The sequence below is a fragment of the Oncorhynchus clarkii genome, unplaced genomic scaffold (assembly GCF_045791955.1).
Source record: "Oncorhynchus clarkii lewisi isolate Uvic-CL-2024 unplaced genomic scaffold, UVic_Ocla_1.0 unplaced_contig_5436_pilon_pilon, whole genome shotgun sequence".
Classification (NCBI taxonomy): Eukaryota; Metazoa; Chordata; class Actinopteri; order Salmoniformes; family Salmonidae; genus Oncorhynchus; species Oncorhynchus clarkii.
In genome coordinates this window covers 307,147-324,561 of record NW_027260957.1, presented here as the reverse complement: position 1 = coordinate 324,561, position 17,415 = coordinate 307,147, and the positions used below count along the sequence as shown (strand labels likewise).

General features: G+C 46.4%; 1 protein-coding gene across 1 annotated transcript; it reads left to right on the top strand.

Annotated features, from left to right (window-relative positions):
• Positions 1-6,648: 6,648 nt before the first annotated feature.
• LOC139402672 (serine protease 23-like) lies at positions 6,649-16,839 on the top strand. The gene is made up of 2 exons (XM_071146568.1): positions 6,649-6,962; positions 14,968-16,839. Exons 1-2 carry the CDS (start codon positions 6,925-6,927, stop codon positions 16,127-16,129), a joined length of 1,200 nt encoding a protein of 399 aa, XP_071002669.1. The 5' UTR covers positions 6,649-6,924; the 3' UTR covers positions 16,130-16,839.
• The last annotated feature ends 576 nt before the right edge of the window (positions 16,840-17,415 follow it).

Below are 17,415 nucleotides of genomic sequence, written 5' to 3'. Positions count from 1 at the left end.
ATGCTCTCTGGTGCTGACTACCTCTCCAACAATATGACACCATGCTCTCTGGTCCTAGCTACCTCTCCAACAATATGACACCATGCTCTCTGGTGCTAGCTACCTCTCCAACAATATGACACCATGCTCTCTGGTGCTAGCTACCTCTCCAACAATATGACACCATGCTCTCTGGTGCTGACTACCTCTCCAACAATATGACACCATGCTCTCTGGTGCTAGCTACCTCTCCAACAATATGACACCATGCTCTCTGGTGCTAGCTACCTCTCCAACAATATGACACCATGCTCTCTGGTGCTGACTACCTCTCCAACAATATGACACCATGCTCTCTGGTGCTAGCTACCTCTCCAACAATATGACACCATGCTCTCTGGTGCTGACTACCTCTCCAACAATATGACACCATGCTCTCTGGTGCTAGCTACCTCTCCAACAATATGACACAATGCTCTCTGGTGCTAGCTACCTCTCCAACAATATGACACCATGCTCTCTGGTGCTGACTACCTCTCCAACAATATGACACCATGCTCTCTGGTGCTAGCTACCTCTCCAACAATATGACACCATGCTCTCTGGTGCTGACTACCTCTCCAACAATATGACACCATGCTCTCTGGTGCTAGCTACCTCTCCAACAATATGACACCATGCTCTCTGGTGTTGACTACCTCTCCAACAATATGACACCATGCTCTCTGGTGCTGACTACCTCTCCAACAATATGACACCATGCTCTCTGGTGCTAGCTACCTCTCCAACAATATGACACAATGCTCTCTGGTGCTAGCTACCTCTCCAACAATATGACACCATGCTCTCTGGTGTTGACTACCTCTCCAACAATATGACACCATGCTCTCTGGTGCTGACTACCTCTCCAACAATATGACACCATGCTCTCTGGTGCTAGCTACCTCTCCAACAATATGACACAATGCTCTCTGGTGCTAGCTACCTCTCCAACAATATGACACCATGCTCTCTGGTGCTGACTACCTCTCCAACAATATGACACCATGCTCTCTGGTGCTGACTACCTCTCCAACAATATGACACCATGCTCTCTGGTGCTAGCTACCTCTCCAACAATATGACACCATGCTCTCTGGTGCTGACTACATCTCCAACAATATGACACCATGCTCTCTGGTGCTAGCTACCTCTCCAACAATATGACACCATGCTCTCTGGTGCTAGCTACCTCTCCAACAATATGACACCATGCTCTCTGGTGCTAGCTACCTCTCCAACAATATGACACCATGCTCTCTGGTGCTAGCTACCTCTCCAACAATATGACACCATGCTCTCTGGTGCTGGCTACCTCTCCAATAATATGACACCATGCTCTCTGGTGCTAGCTACCTCTCCAACAATATGACACCATGCTCTCTTGTGCTAGCTACCTCTCCAACAATATGACACCATGCTCTCTGGTGCTAGCTACCTCTCCAACAATATGACACCATGCTCTCTGGTGCTAGCTACCTCTCCAACAATATGACACCATGCTCTCTGGTGCTAACTACCTCTCCAACAATATGAAACCATGCTCTCTGGTGCTAGCTACCTCTCCAACAATATGACACCATGCTCTCTGGTGCTAGCTACCTCTCCAACAATATGACACCATGCTCTCTGGTGCTAGCTACCTCTCCATCAATATGACACCATGCTCTCTGGTGCTAGCTACCTCTCCAACAATATGACACCATGCTCTCTGGTGCTGGCTACCTCTCCAATAATATGACACCATGCTCTCTGGTGCTAGCTACCTCTCCAACAATATGACACCATGCTCCCTGGTGCTAGCTACCTCTCCAACAATATGACACCATGCTCCCTGGTGCTAGCTACCTCTCCAACAATATGACACCATGCTCTCTGGTGGCCCTGAATCATGCCTGACTCATGGTCTTGACTGGGAGATGTGGCTCCACCTATTGTCCTCAACTTCTCTGATGCTTTAACTATAAACAATCATTGCATGTTGGACTGAAACGTCATGGTAGTTTTCCTGAGGCTCTGCAGCTATTCAACATCCTGTGCTTTAACAGCCTTCAGACATATTCATTGCATATTGAACTGATCAGAAACCACAAGCCTTTAATGAGATCAACAGTTGGGTGCGTTTGATTAAAAAAAGATCCTAATTAAATCAAAATGTATGTGTGGTTATGATTCATCTCAAACAGACAGCTGGTACGGGTTGACAAATGGTCTGTGTTACAGAATAAACAACACTAGATATGGGTAACGACAGTAAGATACTGTATGAACACTAGATATGGGTAATGACAGTAAGATACTGTATGAACACTAGATATGGGTAACGACAGTATGATACTGTATGAACACTAGATATGGGTAACGACAGTATGATACTGTATAAACACTAGATATGGGTAACGACAGTATGATACTGTATAAACACTAGATATGGGTAACGACAGTATGATACTGTATAAACACTAGATATGGGTAACGACAGTATGATACTGTATAAACACTAGATATGGGTAACGACAGTATGATACTGTATAAACACTAGATATGGGTAATGACAGTATGATACTGTATAAACACTAGATATGGGTAATGACAGTATGATACTGTATGAACACTAGATATGGGTAACGACAGTATGATACTGTATGAACACTAGATATGGGTAATGACAGTATGATACTGTATAAACACTAGATATGGGTAACGACAGTATGATACTGTATAAACACTAGATATGGGTAATGACAGTATGATACTGTATAAACACTAGATATGGGTAACGACAGTATGATACTGTATAAACACTAGATATGGGTAACGACAGTATGATACTGTATAAACACTAGATATGGGTAACGACAGTATGATACTGTATAAACACCACTAGATATGGGTAACGACAGTATGATACTGTATAAACACCACTAGATATGGGTAACGACAGTATGATACTGTATAAACACCACTAGATATGGGTAACGACAGTATGATACTGTATAAACACTAGATATGGGTAACGACAGTATGATACTGTATAAACAACACTAGATATGGGTAAAGACAGTATGATACTGTATAAACAACACTAGATATGGGTAAAGACAGTATGATACTGTATAAACAACACTAGATATGGGTAACGACAGTATGATACTGTATAAACACCACTAGATATGGGTAACGACAGTATGATACTGTATAAACACTAGATATGGGTAAAGACAGTATGATACTGTATAAACAACACTAGATATGGGTAATGACAGTATGATACTGTATAAACACTAGATATGGGTAACGACAGTATGATACTGTATAAACACCACTAGATATGGGTAACGACAGTAAGATACTGTATAAACAACACTAGATATGGGTAAAGACAGTATGATACTGTATAAACAACACTAGATATGGGTAATGACAGTATGATACTGTATAAACAACACTAGATATGGGTAACGACAGTATGATACTGTATAAACACCACTAGATATGGGTAACGACAGTATGATACTGTATAAACACTAGATATGGGTAACGACAGTATGATACTGTATAAACAACACTAGATATGGGTAAAGACAGTATGATACTGTATAAACAACACTAGATATGGGTAATGACAGTATGATACTGTATAAACAACACTAGATATGGGTAATGACAGTATGATACTGTATAAACAACACTAGATATGGGTAATGGCAGTATGATACTGTATAAACACTAGATATGGGTAACGACAGTATGATACTGTATAAACACCACTAGATATGGGTAACGACAGTATGATACTGTATAAACACTAGATATGGGTAACAACAGTATGATACTGTATAAACACTAGATATGGGTAACAACAGTATGATACTGTATAAACACTAGATATGGGTAACGACAGTATGATACTGTATAAACACTAGATATGGGTAAAGACAGTATGATACTGTATAAACACTAGATATGGGTAACGACAGTATGATACTGTATAAACAACACTAGATATGGGTAACGACAGTATGATACTGTATAAACAACACTAGATATGGGTAAAGACAGTATGATACTGTATAAACACTAGATATGGGTAACGACAGTATGATACTGTATAAACAACACTAGATATGGGTAAAGACAGTATGATACTGTATAAACAACACTAGATATGGGTAATGACAGTATGATACTGTATAAACAACACTAGATATGGGTAATGACAGTATAATACTGTATAAACAACACTAGATATGGGTAATGACAGTATGATACTGTATAAACAACACTAGATATGGGTAATGACAGTATGATACTGTATAAACAACACTAGATATGGGTAATGACAGTATGATACTGTATAAACAACACTAGATATGGGTAACGACAGTATGATACTGTATAAACACCACTAGATATGGGTAACGACAGTATGATACTGTATAAACACTAGATATGGGTAACGACAGTATGATACTGTATAAACACCACTAGATATGGGTAACAACAGTATGATACTGTATAAACACTAGATATGGGTAACGACAGTATGATACTGTATAAACACTAGATATGGGTAAAGACAGTATGATACTGTATAAACACCACTAGATATGGGTAACAACAGTATGATACTGTATAAACACTAGATATGGGTAACGACAGTATGATACTGTATAAACACTAGATATGGGTAAAGACAGTATGATACTGTATAAACAACACTAGATATGGGTAATGACAGTATGATACTGTATAAACACTAGATATGGGTAACGACAGTATGATACTGTATAAACACTAGATATGGGTAAAGACAGTATGATACAGTATAAACAACACTAGATATGGGTAACGACAGTATGATACTGTATAAACACTAGATATGGGTAACGACAGTATGATACAGTATAAACAACACTAGATATGGGTAATGACAGTATGATACTGTATAAACACTAGATATGGGTAACGACAGTATGATACTGTATAAACAACACTTTACACCTCTGTAAACTGTGATCAGTTTTATGACCTTGTTGTCATCGTAAATGTAGTTTTAGTTCTGGATTCAGGCCAGAAGGGCAACATGTGTGTTGTACAGTTGGAGAAACCCTGCTGTGTGTTGACTGTCACGGAGGCTAACACCTGAAACCAATAAACTGTGCCTGCCGACCTTGGGCACACATACGCGCTCTGTTGCTGGTCGTAAAACAACATTTGTGTGTTTGTGTGTTGTGTATGTATAATATGCATCTGAAGGACTGCAGATTCTGCATTGTGTGTATGTGTGCAGAGAGGAATGTGCGTGTCCTGCCAAATCTGTGAGTTAGGAGTGTGTGTGTATGTGTGTGTGTGTGTGTGTGTGTGCGTGCGCTTCGGTCCGTGTGTGTGTGTGTGTGTGTGTGTGTGTGTGTGTGTGTGTGTGTGTGTGTGTGTGTGAGTGTGTGTGAGTGTGTGTGAGTGTGTGTGTGTGTGTGTGTGTGTGTGTGTGTGCGTGCTTTGTTCCGTGTGTGGGTGTCCTGCCAGAGTGTATGTGCGTGTTGTGACAGAGCCGTAACTAGGAGTAGGTGGGTGACAATAGAAGCTTGGGATTGCAGTATGCAGTCTTCAGTGCTACCATGGAGACAGAGACAGTTCTAGAACACAGAGAAGTCTTTCATCTAATGTCTCTGCTGTGTACTCCTCCCTCCCTTCTCCTGCTAAGTATTCCTCCCTCCCTTCTACTGCTAAGTATTCCTCCCTCCCTTCTCCTGCTAAGTATTCCTCCCTCCCTTCTACTGCTAAGTACTCCTCCCTCCCTTCTCCTGCTAAGTATTCCTCCCTCCCTTCTCCTGCTGTGTACTCCTCCCTCCCTTCTCCTGCTGTGTACTCCTCCCTCCCTTCTCCTGCTATATACTCCTCCCTCCCTTCTCCTGCTAAGTATTCCTCCCTCCCTTCTCCTGCTAAGTACTCCTCCCTCCCTTCTCCTGCTAAGTATTCCTCCCTCCCTTCTCCTGCTAAGTACTCCTACCTCCCTTCTCCTGCTGTGTACTCCTCCCTCCCTTCTCCTGCTAAGTATTCCTCCCTCCCTTCTCCTGCTAAGTACTCCTCCCTCCCTTCTCCTGCTAAGTATTCCTCCCTCCCTTCTCCTGCTAAGTATTCCTCCCTCCCTTCTCCTGCTATGTGCTCCTCCCTCCCTTCTCCTGCTATGTACTCCTCCCTCCCTTCTCCTCCTTTTATTCTTCACTCTTCCTCACCTTTGCTCTCTCTATTCTTCTCTCATTGTCTTTCTCCATTCCTCCAGTCCACACCCTAATTGTTTTAACACTGCAGGGCACCACTACCTCCAGCTTCACATTCAGTATCACAAAATCATAATCTGAAAACACTAGCAGGTACAAAGAATTATGATGATGATTGATGATACTGATTGTTCACTGAGGCATGCCTTTAGTCTGGATACAACAATTCTGGAAATAATATCAGAATTCAGTTGGTGAAGGTTCATAAATAAATCAACAACAAATAGTTTCCTCATCTCTGATATTGTTTGTCAGCGTTTAAATCGTTGCCATGCAAATGACAAGCAAAATATCATCAGTCACGTGACCGGACCGGTTATAGCAGAGGCAGTAGCTTTCGCTGGTGGTCATTAAATTGAACTCTGGTTAGTATCCACCGAGCGAGCGCCTGTCCCAATGGAGGAGCGTCTACAGCGGACCGGTTGCCTTCGGAAATCTTTTGAGAGAATACATCTTTTTCATTGGACCTCCTCTCTCCTGATGTAAGGATCTACTTTTTGAAAGGACTAGTTTAACTTCCACCCCTTCGCAGCACCCGCGTTATCGCACCGATACCCCTCTGATGTCCGCCCGGTAGCAGCAACAACCGCAGCTTCCCCAGACCCCCATCGCGTGCCACTTGCCAATGCAAACCAAGCGTAAGTGGGGAGAAGCGCTCCGTGGGTAAGGATTTTCACATTTTATAGCCTATTATTTCATGTCTGCGTAATCTAGGTTATTATTCATCAACATAATTCCTATATAATTACCTATTCAGGCGTCCAATGTAGGCTAATGACCACGGGGAGCATCTGAGCGAGATTTATTGAGAAGTTCTGGAGTAGTTCATGCCCAAGCAGATTTAAATGTATATCTATGAGTGATGGTGAAACATAATTTCATCAACATTTATAATTCAATAACGTTAATAAACATTAATATTAATAAACATTAATAAACATGTAATACCTTCCTATGAACGAAGTGTTTTGGACACTGTGTTGATATCTGTTAATAACAAAGTGCAATACATCGATACATCAGATCCCCAAAGTATTGGCTGACGTCATGGAGATAAGAGATAATCAGAAGAGAAGAGATACTGTTTTAACCAGTACTTCCCGTTTGTTTGTTCATAAAACAGGTTCAGGACGTTTCTACTGTCTAGGACATGACGGCCTACAGAGTAGGCTACTGTTGGCTCTAGTTTATACACATTTCCTTATTCAGAATGAACTTAGTTCATAGGAAGGTATTACATGTTTATTAATGAACCATCACTTTAGGGGTGATCCTACGTCTGATCCTACCACTGTGCATTACAAATCTAAGTATTTTTTACCACAGACAAGCCACCCCCCCCCAGACTGCCCTACAGCCTGCCCTATTCCTATGGAGAAATCTAGTTGATAGAACCTGTATGATATACTACTATACAGTTCCTGCTTCCAGTCTGTACAGTTCCTGCTTCCAGTCTGTACAGTTCCTGCTTCCGGTCTGTACTGAAAGACTACTATACAGTTCCTGTTTCCGGTCTGTACTGGGGGCAAATGAGAGATGGAGGTCGCATCCCAAATAGTACCCTATTCCCTATGAAGTGCACTACTTTTGACCAGAACCCCATAGAGAACTGGTCAAAAAATAGTGCACTATATAGGGAATAGGGTGCCATTTGGGACGTATCCAGAGTTTCCTCCTACTACACAGCATCCTCACCCTCCCAGCCTCTGGAACCTTCCTCCAGCACTGCTCAGCGCTGAAGAGAGCACCTGACCTCTAACCTTTAACCCCAGGGGAAGGACATTTTTAAGCCATATTAAAACAGTGGAAGTTGTGTAACTGCTTGGCTGAATTCCACCGCAGCTCTAAATTCCTAAGGCAGAAATCTTGGTCCCTTGTGCACACAACCCCCCCTCCCTCCCCCAGCTCCAGTCTGGTGGCTAAAAATACGATGCAGGGCTCGCTGGGTCTGGGTTGGAGAATGTTTCCCAGCCGCTGTGACTGACGGTCCAGACATCCGGTCACATTCAGAAGGGCTCTGATCTCTCTGGTCACTGCAGCAGAACTACAGGTCTCTCTGGTCATTCCAGCTGATCTACAGGTCTCTCTGGTCACTGCAGCAGAACTACAGATCTCCCTAGTCGCTGCAGCATAACTACAGGTCTCTCTGGTCGCTGCAGTAGAACTACAGGTCTCTCTGGTCATTCCAGCTGATCTACGGGGCTCTCTGATCACTGCAGCAGAACTACAGGACTCTCTGGTCACTGCAGCAGAACTACAGGACTCTCTGGTCACTGCAGCAGAACTACAGGTCTCTCTGGTCATTCCAGCTGATCTACGGGGGCTCTCTGATCACTGCAGCAGAACTACAGGTCTCTCTGATCGCTGCAGCAAAACTACAAGTCTCTCTGGTAACTGCAGCAGAACTACAGGTCTCTCTGGTCGCTGCAGTAGAACTACAGATCTCCCTAGTCGCTGCAGTAGAACTACAGGTCTCTCTGATCTCTCTGGTAACTGCAGCAGAACTACAGATCTCCCTAGTCGCTGCAGTAGAACTACAAATCTCTCTGATCTCTCTGATCACTGCAGCAGAACTACAGATCTCTCTGATCTCTCTGGTCACTGCAACAGAACTACAGGTCTCTCTGGTCACTGCAGTAGAACTACAGGTTTCTCTTGTCACTGCAGCAGAACTACAGATCTCTCTGATCTCTTTGGTCACTGCAGCAGAACTACAGGTCTGTCTGGTCACTGCAGCAGAACTACAGATCTCTCTGGTCACTGCAGCATAACTACAGATCTCTCTGGTCACTGCAGTAGAACTACAGATCTCTTTGGTCCCTTTGGTCACTGCAGCAGAACGACTGGTCTCTCTGCTCACTGCAGTAGAACTACAGGTCTCTCTTGTCACTACAGCATAACTACAGATCTCTCTGAACTCTTTGGTCACTCCAGTAGAACTACAGGTCTCTGGTCACTGCAGTAGAACTACAGATCTCTCTGGTCACCGCAGTAGAACTACAGGTCTCTGGTCACTGCAGCAGAACTACAGATCACTCTGATCTCTCTGGTCACTGCAGTAGAACTACAGATCTCTCTGGTCACTGCAGTAGAACTACAGGTCTCTGGTCACTGCAGCAGAACTACAGATCTCTCTGATCTCTCTGGTCACTGCAGCAGAACTACAGATCTCTCTGATCTATCTGGTCACTGCAGTAGAACTACAGGTCTCTGGTCACTGCAGCAGAACTACAGGTCTCTCTGGTCCCTTTGGTCACTGCAGCAGAACTTCAGATCTCTCTGATCTCTCTGGTCACTGCAGCAGAACTACAGGTCTCTCTGGTCACTGCAGAAGAGCTACAGATCTCTCTGGTCACTGCAGCAGAACTACAGATCTCTCTGGTCACTGCAGTAGAACTACAGGTCTCTGGTCACTGCAGAAGAGCTACAGATATCTCTGGTCACTGCAGCAGAACTACAGATCTCTCTGATATCTCTGGTCACTGCAGCAGAACTACAAGTCTCTCTGGTCACTGCAGAAGAACTATAGATCTCTCTGGTCACTGCAGCAGAACTACAGATGTCTCTGGTCACTGCAGCAGAACTACAGGTCTCTCTGGTCACTGCAGCAGAACTACAGGCCTCTGGTCACTGCAGCCGAACTACAGATGTCTCTGGTCACTGCAGCAGAACTACAGATCTCTCTGGTCACTGCAGTAGAACTACAGGTCTCTGGTCACTGCAGCAGAACTACAGATCTCTCTGATCTCTCTGGTCACTGCAGCAGAACTACAGGTCTCTCTGGTCACTGCAGCAGAACTACAGATGTCTCTGATCTCTCTGGTCACTGCAGCAGAACTACAGGTCTCTCTGGTCACTGCAGCAGAACTACAGGTCTCTCTTGTCACTGCAGCAGAACTACAGGTCTCTCTGGTCACTGCAGTAGAACTACAGGTCTCTCTGATCGCTGCAGCAAAACTACAAGTCTCTCTGGTAACTGCAGCAGAACTACAGGTCTTTCTGGTCGCTGCAGTAGAACTACAGATCTCTCTGATCTCTCTGGTCACTGCAGCAGAACTACAGATCTCCCTAGTCGCTGCAGTAGAACTACAAATCTCTCTGATCTCTCTGATCGCTGCAGCAGAACTACAGATCTCTCTGATCTCTCTGGTCACTGCAGTATAACTACAGGTTTCTCTTGTCACTGCAGCAGAACTACAGATCTCCCTAGTCGCTGCAGTAGAACTACAAATCTCTCTGATCTCTCTGATCGCTGCAGCAGAACTACAGATCTCTCTGATCTCTCTGGTCACTGCAACAGAACTACAGGTCTCTCTGGTCACTGCAGTAGAACTACAGGTTTCTCTTGTCACTGCAGCAGAACTACAGATCTCTCTGATCTCTTTGGTCACTGCAGTAGAACTACAGGTCTCTCTGGTCACTGCAGCAGAACTACAGGTCTGTCTGGTCACTGCAGCAGAACTACAGATCTCTCTGATCATTGCAGCAGAACTACAGATCTCTCTGGTCACTGCAGCAGAACTACAGATCTCTCTGGTCACTGCAGTAGAACTACAGATCTCTTTGGTCCCTTTGGTCACTGCAGCAGAACGACTGGTCTCTCTGCTCACTGCAGTAGAACTACAGGTCTCTCTGGTCACCGCAGTAGAACTACAGGTCTCTCTGAACTCTTTGGTCACTGCAGTAGAACTACAGGTCTCTGGTCACTGCAGCAGAACTACAGATCTCTCTGACCTATCTGGTCACTGCAGTAGAACTACAGGTCTCTCTTGTCACTACAGCAGAACTACAGATCTCTCTGAACTCTTTGGTCACTGCAGTAGAACTACAGGTCTCTGGTCACTGCAGTAGAACTACAGATCTCTCTGGTCACCGCAGTAGAACTACAGGTCTCTGGTCACTGCAGCAGAACTACAGATCACTCTGATCTCTCTGGTCACTGCAGTAGAACTACAGATCTCTCTGGTCACTGCAGTAGAACTACAGGTCTCTGGTCACTGCAGCAGAACTACAGATCACTCTGATCTCTCTGGTCACTGCAGTAGAACTACAGATCTCTCTGGTCACTGCAGTAGAACTATAGGTCTCTGGTCACTGCAGCAGAACTACAGGTCTCTCTGGTCCCTTTGGTCACTGCAGCAGAACTTCAGATCTCTCTGATCTCTCTGGTCACTGCAGCAGATCTACAGGTCTCTCTGGTCACTGCAGCAGAACTACAGATCTCTCTGATATCTCTGGTCACTGCAGCAGAACTACAAGTCTCTCTGGTCACTGCAGCAGAACTACAGGTCTCTCTGGTCACTGCAGCAGAACTACAGATCTCTCTGGTCACTGCAGCAGAACTACAAGTCTCTCTGGTCACTGCCGTAGAACTACAGGTCTCTCTGATCTCTCTGGTCACTGCAGCAGAACTACAGATCTCTGGTCACTGCAACAGAACTACAGGTCTCTCTGGTCACTGCAGCAGAACTACAGGTCTCTCTTGTCACTGCAGCAGAACTACAGGTCTCTCTGGTCACTGCAGTAGAACTACAGGTCTCTCTGGTCACTGCAGCAGAACTACAGGTCTCTCTGGTCACTGCAACAGAACTACAGGTCTCTCTGGTCACTGCAACAGAACTACAGGTCTCTCTGGTCACTGCAGCAGAACTACAGGTCTCTCTGGTCACTGCAGTAGAACTACAGGTCTCTCTGGTCACTGCAGCAGAACTACAGGTCTCTCTGGTCACTGCAGCAGAACTACAGATCTCTGGTCACTGCAGTAGAACTACATTGTCTATAGACTGCATGACTAGTATAAGAAATAGCATCATCATATAAACAAACACTAAATCATCTGTAACAGTGAGAGAAGGGTCTGTTTTATCAGCTGAAAGACCCTTGATGTATTACTGACTCACCACATCTCACCTGTCTAGGTATTACTACCTCACCACATCTCACCTGTCTAGGTGTTACTGACTCACCACATCTCACCTGTCTAGGTATTACTGACTCACCACATCTCACCTGTCTAGGTATTACTGACTCACCACATCTCACCTGTCTAGGTATTACTACCTCACCACATCTCACCTGTCTAGGTATTACTGACTCACCACATCTCACCTGTCTAGGTATTACTACCTCACCACATCTCACCTGTCTAGGTGTTACTGACTCACCACATCTCACCTGTCTAGGTATTACTGACTCACCACATCTCACCTGTCTAGGTATTACTGACTCACCACATCTCACCTGTCTAGGTATTACTGACTCACCACATCTCACCTGTCTAGGTATTACTGACTCACCACATCTCACCTGTCTAGGTGTTACTGACTCACCACATCTCACCTGTCTAGGTATTACTGACTCACCACATCTCACCTGTCTAGGTATTACTGACTCACCACATCTCACCTGTCTAGGTATTACTGACTCACCACATCTCACCTGTCTAGGTATTACTGACTCACCACATCTCACCTGTCTAGGTATTACTGACTCACCACATCTCACCTGTCTAGGTATTACTGACTCACCACATCTCACCTGTCTAGGTATTACTGACTCACATCTCACCTGTCTAGGTATTTAGTGACATCACACTTCACCCCTACCTATATGTACAAATTACCTCAACTAACCTGTATCCCGCACACTGACTCGGTACCGGTACCCCCTGTATATAGCCTCCACATTGACTCTGTACCGGTACCCCCTGTATATAGCCTCCACATTGACTCTGTACCGGTACCCCCTGTATATAGCCTCCACATTGACTCTGTACAGGTACCCTCTGTATATAACCTCCACACTGACTCTGTATAGGTACCCCCTGTATATAGCCTCCACATTGACTCGGTACCGGTACCCCCTGTATATAGCCTCCACATTGACTCTGTACCGGTACCCCCTGTATATAGCCTCCACATTGACTCTGTACCGGTACCCCCTGTATATAGCCTCCACATTGACTCTGGACCGGTACCCCCTGTATATAGCCTCCACATTGACTCTGTACCGGTACCCCCTGTATATAGCCTCCACATTGACTCTGTACCAGTACCCCCTGTATATAGCCTCCACATTGACTCTGTACCGGTACCCCCTGTATATAGCCTCCACATTGACTCTGTACCGGTACCCCCTGTATATAGCCTCCACATTGACTCTGTACCGGTACCCTCTGTAAATAGTCTCCACATTGACTCTGTACCGGTACCCCCTGTATATAGCCTCCACATTGACTCTGTACCGGTACCCCCTGTATATAGCCTCCACATTGACTCTGTACCGGTACCCCCTGTATATAGCCTCCACATTGACTCTGTACCGGTACCCTCTGTAAATAGTCTCCACATTGACTCTGTACCGGTACCCCCTGTATATAGCCTCCACATTGACTCTGTACCGGTACCCTCTGTATGTAGCCTCCACATTGACTCGGTACCGGTACCCTCTGTAAATAGTCTCCACATTGACTCTGTACCGGTACCCCCTGTATATAGCCTCCACATTGACTCTGTACCGGTACCCCCTGTATATAGCCTCCACATTGACTCTGTACCGGTACCCCCTGTATATAGCCTCCACATTGACTCTGTACCGGTACCCCCTGTATATAGCCTCCACATTGACTCTGTACCAGTACCCCCTGTATATAGCCTCCACACTGACTCTGCACCAGTACCCCCTGTATATAGCCTCCACATTGACTCGGTACCAGTACCCCCTGTATATAGCCTCCACATTGACTCGGTACCAGTACCCCCTGTATATAGCCTCCACATTGACTCGGTACCGGTACCCCCTGTATATAGCCTCCACATTGACTCGGTACCAGTACCCCCTGTATATAGCCTCCACATTGACTCGGTACCAGTACCCCCAGTATATAGCCTCCACATTGACTCGGTACCAGTACCCCCTGTATATAGCCTCCACATTGACTCTGTACCGGTACCCCCTGTATATAGCCTCCACATTGACTCGGTACCAGTACCCCCTGTATATAGCCTCCACATTGACTCGGTACCAGTACCCCCTGTATATAGCCTCCACATTGACTCGGTACCAGTACCCCCTGTATATAGCCTCCACATTGACTCTGTACCAGTACCCCCTGTATATAGCCTCCACATTGACTCGGTACCAGTACCCCCTGTATATAGCCTCCACATTGACTCGGTACCAGTACCCCCTGTATATAGCCTCCACATTGACTCTGTACCGGTACCCCCTGTATATAGCCTCCACATTGACTCTGTACCGGTACCCCCTGTATATAGCCTCCACATTGACTCTGTACCGGTACCCCCTGTATATAGCCTCCACATTGACTCTGTACCGGTACCCCCTGTATATAGCCTCCACACTGACTCTGTACCAGTACCCCCTGTATATAGCCTCCACATTGACTCTGTACCGGTACCCCCTGTATATAGCCTCGTTGTTGTTATGTTATTGTGTTACTTTTGATTATTTTTATTTGGTAAATATTTTCTTAACTCTTCTTGAACTGCATGGTTGGTTAAGAGCTTGTAAGTAGCATTTCACGGTAAGGTCTACCTACACATGTTGTATTCGGCGCATGTGACAAATAAAGTTAGATTTTATCTCACCTGTCTAGGTATTTAGTGACATCACATCTCACCTGTCCTCTCCTTCTCTCCTCTTCTAGGTCTCCCTCCTCCATGGCCTCTTTTCCTTCCATCCCATCCCCCCTTCCCCTCCTCTCCCTCTTCCTCCTCCTCTCCATCCCTCCAGTGGCTCCTATCCAGCCCCAATGGCCCCTGCAACGCGTCCCTGTGGTCTTACCCCAGGTGACAGAGGACCGACCCGCCCCGCACTTCCAGGCTGACGCCCGATTGGACGTCACCTCCCCATGTGACCCAGAATGTCACAAGAAGGCTCTTCCCCCCAGCTACTGGGACCTGCGTAGCATCCTGTCATACGAGACACTCCATAGCAACGGTCGCCTCACGGAAACCGCCGTGGGGATCTACGGGTACACTGCCCGCACCCAGACCACGCCGGCACTGCCTTCCCGACGCAAACGTCAGATCTTTGGCCATGACGGGCGTTTCAGCATTGTAGGGCAAGACTTCCTGTTGAACTACCCATTCTCTGCAGCGGTCAAGCTGTCCACCGGGTGTTCCGGAACACTGGTGGGCGACCGGCACGTTCTGACCGCCGCCCACTGCGTCCACGACGGGAAGAACTACGTGAAAGGGGCGCAAAAGCTCCGGGTGGGTTTCCTGAAGCCAAAGCAGCGTGACTCTCCCAATCCGGCCTCTGCCACCAATGCATCCAACACCCATCCATCACCCCCAGATAAGATGAAGTTCCAGTGGATTCGTGCCAAGCGCACCCACGTGCCCAAAGGCTGGATCAAGGGCAACGGCAACGACATCGGAATGGACTACGACTACGCCTTGTTAGAGCTCAAGAAGGCCCACAAACGACGCCACATGAAGCTGGGCGTCTCCCCGCCGGCGAAGCAGCTGCCCGGGCGCAGGGTCCAATTCTCCGGCTATGACAACGACCGACCGGGCCAGCTGGTCTACCGGTTCTGCCGGGCTGGAGAGGAGACGCCCGACCTGCTCTACCAGCACTGTGACGCCCAGCCCGGGGCCAGCGGCTCGGGGATCTACGCTCGTATGTGGGACCGGAGGAGGCGGCGCTGGGAGAGGAAGGTGATCGGGGTGTTCTCAGGGCACCAGTGGGTGGATCGAGACGGGGCGTCGCAAGAGTTTAACGTGGCGGTGAGGGTGACGCCTCTGAAATACGCCCAGATCTGCTACTGGATCAAAGGAAACTATGTAGACTGCCGAGAAGGATGAGGAAGAGGTGGACATGTCATGCACATACTGTACACACACACACACACACGGAGGATTGATGGAGGACAAAGGGGGTCTTCACTTCCCTTGCTGAGGAAGTTTACAAGTGGACATGTCATTCATACACATGCAGAACACACTTCATCATGCATTAATACTGTTTCATTACTAATACATACCATCGTTCTGCATGCAGAGACATCCCTCCCAACACACAACTAGAACGACTCACAATTACATCCAGGAAGTCCTACTGTACATACATACATCCTCACTAACCCTTTCCGTCGTACATTAAATCAAATGTAAAACATGTATTCGTGCCCTTCTTACTGCATGATCAACACTGTGCTTTGAAACACAACTGAAAGGTGTTATGACTGAGCTTTAGAAGATGGCTTTGACCAGGGACTCCCTGTACTTCAGAAGATGGCTTAGACCAGGGACTCCCTGGACCAGCGTGTTATGACTGAGCTTCAGAAGATGGCTTTGACCAGGGACTCCCTGGACCAGCATGTTATGACTGAGCTTCAGAAGATGGCTTTGACCAGGGACTCCCTGTACTTCAGAAGATGGCTTAGACCAGGGACTCCCTGTACTTCAGAAGATGGCTTTGACCAGGGACTCCCTGTACTTCAGAAGATGGCTTTGACCAGGGACTCCCTGTACTTCAGAAGATGGCTTTGACCAGGGACTCCCTGTACTTCAGAAGATGGCTTAGACCAGGGACTCCCTGTACTTCAGAAGATGGCTTAGACCAGGGACTCACTGTACTTCAGAAGATGGCTTTGACCAGGGACTCCCTGTACTTCAGAAGATGGCTTTGACCAGGGACTCCCTGGACCAGCATGTTATGACTGAGCTTCAGAAGACGGCTTAGACCAGGGACTCCCTGTACTTCAGAAGAGGGCTTTGACCAGGGACTCCCTGGACCAGCCATGTTATGACTGAGCTTCAGAAGATGGCTTTGACCAGGGACTCCCTGGACCAGCATGTTATGACTGAGCTTTAGAAGACGGCTTAGACCAGGGACTCCCTGTACTTCAGAAGATGGCTTTGACCAGGGACTCCCTGGACCAGCATGTTATGACTGAGCTTTAGAAGATGGCTTAGACCAGGGACTCCCTGTACTTCAGAAGATGGCTTAGACCAGGGACTCCCTGTACTTCAGAAGATGGCTTAGACCAGGGACTCCCTGTACTTCAGAAGATGGCTTAGACCAGGGACTCCCTGTACTTCAGAAGATGGCTTTGACCAGGGACTCCCTGTACTTCAGAAGATGGCTT